Source organism: Poeciliopsis prolifica, unplaced genomic scaffold, assembly GCF_027474105.1.
Source record: "Poeciliopsis prolifica strain line A6 unplaced genomic scaffold, Auburn_PproV2 SCAFFOLD037, whole genome shotgun sequence".
In the NCBI taxonomy this organism is placed as follows: Eukaryota; Metazoa; Chordata; class Actinopteri; order Cyprinodontiformes; family Poeciliidae; genus Poeciliopsis; species Poeciliopsis prolifica.
The window spans coordinates 6,087,137-6,093,880 of NW_026562412.1; the positions used below are offsets into that span (position 1 = coordinate 6,087,137).

The 6,744-nt window shown below is 42.1% G+C and overlaps 1 protein-coding gene across 1 annotated transcript; it reads right to left on the bottom strand.

Annotated features, from left to right (window-relative positions):
- Positions 1 to 327: 327 nt before the first annotated feature.
- Positions 328 to 5,386, bottom strand: si:dkey-87k14.1 (leucine-rich repeat transmembrane protein FLRT2). Its single transcript, XM_055053573.1, has 2 exons — positions 4,907 to 5,386; positions 328 to 3,810 (listed from the first exon to the last, which is right to left on the bottom strand). Exon 2 carries the CDS (start codon positions 3,404 to 3,406, stop codon positions 1,451 to 1,453), a length of 1,956 nt encoding a protein of 651 aa, XP_054909548.1. The 5' UTR covers positions 3,407 to 3,810; positions 4,907 to 5,386; the 3' UTR covers positions 328 to 1,450.
- Between the last annotated feature and the right edge of the window lie 1,358 nt (positions 5,387 to 6,744).

Here is a 6,744-nt window from a genome sequence, read left to right on the forward strand (position 1 = left end):
GGTCTGCTATTTCCAACTTCTAAATGCAGTCATTACTAAAAGTATGTGATTTTGGATACGAGTTGATAAAATCTGATTCTTCTGTTGGGTGACCATGAAGGCTTAGAGATAAGGTTAGGAGCTGAAACCGAATACGGTCAAAGGCTTTGACAATCTGATAAAGTTGCCTCTATGTCTAATCAGATGTCACTGAAAACAGGGGATGTCTGGGTTTCCCTTCGAGATATGCCATTTGTGGAGATGAATATTAAATAAGTGGAGATGCTTGGACTCATTTGTTAGGAACAGAATCTCACCATCAATGGAATTCAATCCCAGTAATTGAAAAATAGTTGGAAATTTATTTAATTCATTTGCCCTTTTAAGAATGCATTATCTTACAAAGACCCCACCTTAGCACCTTTGAAATATGTGATCTGTTCAACTTGTCAAAGGCTGTCTTAATGAACTCCTCATACAAATTTAAAATTACTTCATATCGGTACTCAGAGATTACAGGTGCTGTGGTCTAAACTGTACTATTTATTCATCTCTTTGTAATTCAGAACCCTGTGCTAACCCACATTACACCATCAAATGTTGCTCCTGCTAAGCCAGAGTCTGGAATAAATTTCCATTTGGAGATACATTTTAATTAAAAGTGTCACAAGATAAATAAATAAAGAGAAGCAAAAGTATTATTCACAATATTCCATTAAATTGTATATACAAGGATACATCTTGTGCAAAAACATGGATGTTGAACACATTTTAAGCTGATAACTTCAAGGCACATTAATAAATTCTTCTGCTGAAAAATGGTCAAAATTAATCTCAAAGAAAATACTTTTGTTTTAAGGACTGTAACATTCAGATATTGTGCTTCTTTGCAGCTCACTTTGTGACACCAACACCAATCACAGCAGGTGCTGATAACAAGACCCACTTTGCTGTGATGATGTATTAAACTGGAGACGCAGGTGAAAGCTCTGCAGCCTGCCACTTTCTGAGTGTTTAATGAATGTGACCTTTAAATTTCTTTCTAAAGCAGAGACAAAATGGTTTGCATATGGTCCAACACTTCTTGGAGAATCTAATACTCTCACCTGACTGCAACCACACAGCTCATAACAGAAAAACTACACCCTCTGGTGGCAAAAATCTGTTATCCTCATATCTATCAAGATTTCTTATAAAATTCATCTGCAAAAACCTTACACGATAACAGTAAAACAAGTCATCCTCAATTTTTTAGAAAAAAATGTTTCTTTATATGCGTTTGTGCACAGAACTGCAACATCACTACTCCAAAAAACAACAACCTATAAATCCGACAATGTTATGTAAAAGAGATGGTCAAGTCAGTTGTATAAATTACATTTTTGAAGACAACTTTTAAATCATTATAACTTTACAAAGTTCAAAAATGTCCAAACAGTTTTAGGAAACTCCTGATGGTTTTCGAGAGCCATCATGAATCATGATCCTGAACGTTATTCTTGCAGTACATTGTGGTGGTGTTCACTGTGGGGCAGTCTCTGAAGCTGACTCCTCCATTAGGGCTGTAGATTGGCTGAATGCGGAAATCTCCCTTGAGGAGCTGCTCATTGTTGAGCGACACTATCTGGAAGCCTGTTTCAGTCATTTCCAGGAGGGAATTATCTTTCTTGGTGCCAGCCTCACAATAATCGTCTTTTCTACGTCCCCGGTTGTACTTCCACTCCGAGCGACTCTTCTTGTGCGTGTGCCAGCAGAAGATACTGAGCAGAACCACCAGCACCACAATCACAGCCCCACCAATGAGCCCAGCCAGAAGGAGTGGCGAGCTAGATTCTGGCTGTGTTGCCTGCTCAGGCCCAGAGCGTCTCCTGTTGTTGTTATCTGGGCTGAAAAAGGCTGCAGTTGTCACAGCCTCGGTGCAAAGAGTGTCATCCTTGGGCCTGTAATTATTGAAAGCATCCAAGGGAATAACGCAGATCCGATACGTTGACTTGGGTTCAAGATTAGTCAGTCGGATCCCTCGATGATCCCCACCCACTATCCTCTCTCTGACCGTATCTCCGGTCAGACTGGGCTCCATTCTGGCCCAGGTCACCTTATAGGCAGTGACTGGAAAAGAAGCCAACCAGCGTACATGGATATCCGACCCATTTAAGATTGTGAAAGTAACCTGTAGAGGCTGCTTAGTCCGCAGTCCATCCTCCCTGGTTGTGTAGATGGTGTAGAGAGTGGGCAGTGTGGTTAGGGGTCGTTTTGAGGAGGAAACATGTCGAGTAACCAAAGGGAAGTCTGTTGAAATGGAAACAGTTGAGTTCGTAGCAGTTGCAAATGTAGAAGCAGGCTTGGTGCAGTGGACCAGGTCAGCGCTCAGCTCTCTGATTACCATACCTCTGAACTTTTCAGGTTTATGGCACATGAACCCACGCACATTCAACGATGCAGGAAGAGATTTGAGCCATGACACCACCCAATGCATGCCACAATCACAGAGCCACGGGTTGTTCCGGACAGTGAGCTGCCTGAGACTCCCAAGCCCATCAAAGACTCCAGTCACCAGTGACTGCAGCTGGTTATTAGAAAAATCTAACTTCTCTAGCCTGTGCAGACCTGCCAATGCTTTCACAGGGATCTTGGTTATCTGATTTTCCTGAAAGTTTAACTTAACGAGCATCTCTCCAGGAAGGAGTGGGGGAGGGTAAGTTAATGAGTTTCGAGCTAGAGACAAGTCTCTCAGGGTGACCAGGTCTTGAAAAGTCCCAGGTGAGATCCCTTCATCTGTCAGCAAGTTTCCATCTAACAGCAGGCGTTCCAGCCGGGTGACATTCTGAAATGCTTCTTCTGCAATGACCGCAATCCGATTCTCATCCAACCTTAGCTCTTTCAGGTCATCTGGGAGACCAATAGGCACACTGCTCAGGTGGTTTTTGGTCAAGAAGAGCATCTTTAGGCTCAAGGCTTCCCTAAATGCCCCTTCTTCCACTCCAACAGTAGAAATTGAGTTATCATCCAAATGCAGCTCCTCTAGGCGAAGAAGCTGAGCCAGAGCTGCCCGAGAGATGGTCTGAATGTTGTTCTCCTGCAGATGGAGAACTCTTACATTTTTTGGGAGGTTAACTGGAAACTCATCAAGCTGGTTACCATAGAGATACACAGTTTCCACAGAGGCCACATGGTGTAGCTCCAGCGGAAAGCCGGCATTATTGATCTGATTGTTGTGTAGGTAAATGGTCTTGTAGCCCTCACCGATTCCCAGAGGCACTGAGGTCAAGCTCCGCTCGTTGCAGTAAACAAAGGTCCGGTCACAGCGGCACTCTTCGGGACAGTTAGAGGCTCGTGAAAACTGAAGATGAAGACCTAGCAGTATAGGAATCCACGGTATTACTAAGGAGGTCCAGTCCTTACTCCATAAACGCCACAGTATCTCCATTTCATATGATTCAATACAGCAACATCAGAGAAAGTAACTATAGGATTTATTGAAATAATAAGAATCAAAAATTCCAGCTGAGGAATCATAAGATCTATGTACTGTGTCCATCCTGATGTTGTGGAAAGTCCTCAGCAATTCCTCAGTAATTGGTTGTCCTGAGGTTCCCAAAAAAAAAAAAAAAAAAAAAAGGGGATACACTAATGGATGTTATTCCTTCACCCACACCCACCCATTCTGAACTGGTTCATAAAGTCCATCAGATTTTTTTCCATCGGCTCACAAAGCAGAATTCAGAGTGTGGTGCTGAGGATTGATGAAGTCGCATGCATTCCTGGGGATCATCACGTCATGACCTGACGACAGTTCCTCAACAAAACGCCAATGTGGCCTCACGCGCAAACCTGCAGCAGAAACACAATTTACAAAAAAAAAAATTAGGTTTCATTTCTGGTTGTCAAAAAAGCTGTTATTCTGCCAAACTGCGTTCATTTCTTGTTAACTGGAGCAAGCGAGCATACAGATAGTTCAAATATATTTATTCAGACGCATAGTGTAGCACAGTATTTAAATGGATATGGAGAGAGACGGCATGAAAAGGAGTTTATCTGCTTCACAAGTTGACAGTGAAGCAAAATATATGCTGAAAACAACTAACCAGCAAAAATACTGCACAGAGCAGCATTCCTCACTGAGCTCAACCTCAAGATAAGAGCAGCCTGCTTGCTCCAAAGTCAAATTCCTGCTCTGCATTTTTTCTCAGCGAGACTTTGTATTCTTCCCCGTGTCTGATTCATTAAGTCTGACGGTGCCGGAGGAGAGGAGAACTGTAGGAAGGTGATGAACGCAGCCTGTCAGCACAGATAAGATGAAACAAATTCCTTGCAGAGGGACACAACTAAGATCGATGTGGGCCTCTCACAGAGAGGAAAGGTACTGCTGTGACTACAAGGTCAGAGCATTTAAACAAAGTGTAGAGTTTCTTCATCACTGGGTTCAGCAGGAGGGGCAACAATCTGTTATAATTGTCAAAAATCAAGAAAACTCATCTTTAAAACCTCCTGCTGGAGCTCTGATGACAGCGTGATTGGGATGCATTCATTGTGTTTGTTAGTCAGACTGTGAGAAGTGATGAAACGGCAGCAGCCTGTTGACAGATTGCATTGATTTCTGGCCAAGGCAGCTCAATAGTTATGTAATGTTCTCGGCTTCGGGTGTTGGGGGGCAAATAAGCCATCAAGCTGAGGCTGATTATGATGACCGCGATTCTTAAGCGTGGTTTTCTGCGTCAGACTTGAAACATGATAATCCAAGCCCTTTGCTCCATGGAGAAGAAAGTTCGGGATTTATTGGACAGGAGATCTGTTACTATCAGCGAAAAATTTTAAACCCTTTTTGATTAAACAGATATATTTTAAGACTTATAAAGATGATTTTTTTCAGAGAATAAAGTTTTCTGTCTAATAAATTCAATAGGCTTCCCAATCCTGAATTTCTCACCTTCAGGAAAGTAGAAAGTCTCCCCTGTTCACGCCGACTCGCTCCGCTTGGCTCCACGCACAGCGCTGCGCACACAGGTAGAATAAACTCCGCATCCTTCCCGCTGCGCTCCGCTGCAGTTTAAATAAATGACATCGCGCTGAGTCTGCATGGTTCTGACCCAAAAACAAACTCCGGGGGATGTATGGACTTTCATAGCACAGGATCTTCCTTTAAGATTCTCCTACACCGAGTCTATTGAGCCTGTGCCCGGCTGCGCCTCGCAGGGGCTTCCGGTGAAGTTCCTCCGCCGGCTTCAGAGGACGAGAGGGGGCCACGAGCCCGGGAGGGGGCCAAAGTCAGCAGCTTCCAGTCTGGCGGCCGCTCCGCCGCCCGCTCCCCGGGATTGGAAGTCCATGATCGGTATTAACTGTTTGAGGCTGTCGTGTTCGGTTCTGTTCCTGGTTCCTTCTGTTAGAGGTCCGTGAATAACCGAGTCGGTGTTCTCCCTCCCTCCCTCTGCTGCACTCCGTCTCTCTCTCTGCTCAAGTCTCTCCATCCTCATTCCATATCCCCCTCCCTCCTTCTTTCCCACCCCTCCTCTATGTGGGCTTTTAAACGAATAATATAGAAAAAAAAATGAGTTCACTAAAAATGATTGGCTTCTTTTATTTTACTTTTTATAGGTGTATATTTGAGTAAAATGAACATTGTTCTTTTATTCTATGAACTATTGACATGTTTCTGAAGTTCCAAGCAATAATTTAGTATTTATTTGCAGAAAATGAGAAACGGTCAAAATAACCAAAGAGATGCAGATCTTCCAGACGTTAAATAATGGAAAGAATCAAGTTCATAATCATTTAGAAACAGGAATAGTAATGTTTTAACTGGAGAAGAGTTCAAAAATCAATATTTGGTTAAATAATCATGAGGTTTTCAATGGGGTACATATATAATATATATATCCTTTTTCATTTAATAATTTATGTGCAAGAAATTAGAATATTTTAAAAGTCATGTTTTCATTAACTTTGAGAGGAAAACTATCACCATTAACAGAAAAAAGAAGCTTTCAAACATGTGATTCACTTGACTTAGTTATTAAGTCCCAATTATAGGCGGTAGCCAAGGTAACCTTGCTAATTATTGATGAAAGATGAGTTGGGATAAACTGACTTAGTGTGAAGTGAATTTGTTTTTATAATTAAAAGATCTAAGCTCACATATAGACCTATTACAATGACATAGTGACAATTATATTTTTATAATTACTGCCTTAAATTTACTGTTCATTATTGCAATGTTTCATTGCACCAAAAGAAAACGGGTATTTTATTTTTTTTATAAATATGGGAAATACTGCTGACTTGTCAAATGGCTGGCAGTACATTATTTGATACAACCCAAAAGTGTGTCAAAAGCTGCAAAACATCATCACTAAATGTGATGATGTTCAGAACGCTGTATCCAAGCATATCACTGTGAAGTTGAGTGGAAGGAAATGTGAGGTTGAAAAAAGTGCTGAAGTAACAGGGATAATTGCCGCCTTGGGAGGATTGTGAAGCAAAGCCAGTTATAGAATGTGGGGGAGATTCACAAGGCATGGAGCGCAGCTGAGACCAGTGCATCAGCCACCACAACATCCATCCTTCCAACAGAGACCCCAAAGTCCCATCAAAGGTCATTTTGCAGTTGATTTGGAAATCAAGGTCCCAGAATCTGGAGGAGGGGACAGGAGAGATCCAAGTTTCTGAGAAGTTTCCTCAATTTGCAGGACGAATAAATCTGATGGTCTTGACACTGCTGATAAGCTTTTAGGAGAAATTCAGTTTCAGTTCAGTTTGTTTTCAGACCCA

What these genes read in the sequence shown, in the direction of transcription:
- si:dkey-87k14.1 (XM_055053573.1), bottom strand. Translation starts at nt 3,406, where the DNA reads ATGGAGATACTGTGGCGTTTATGGAGTAAGGACTGGACCTCCTTAGTA.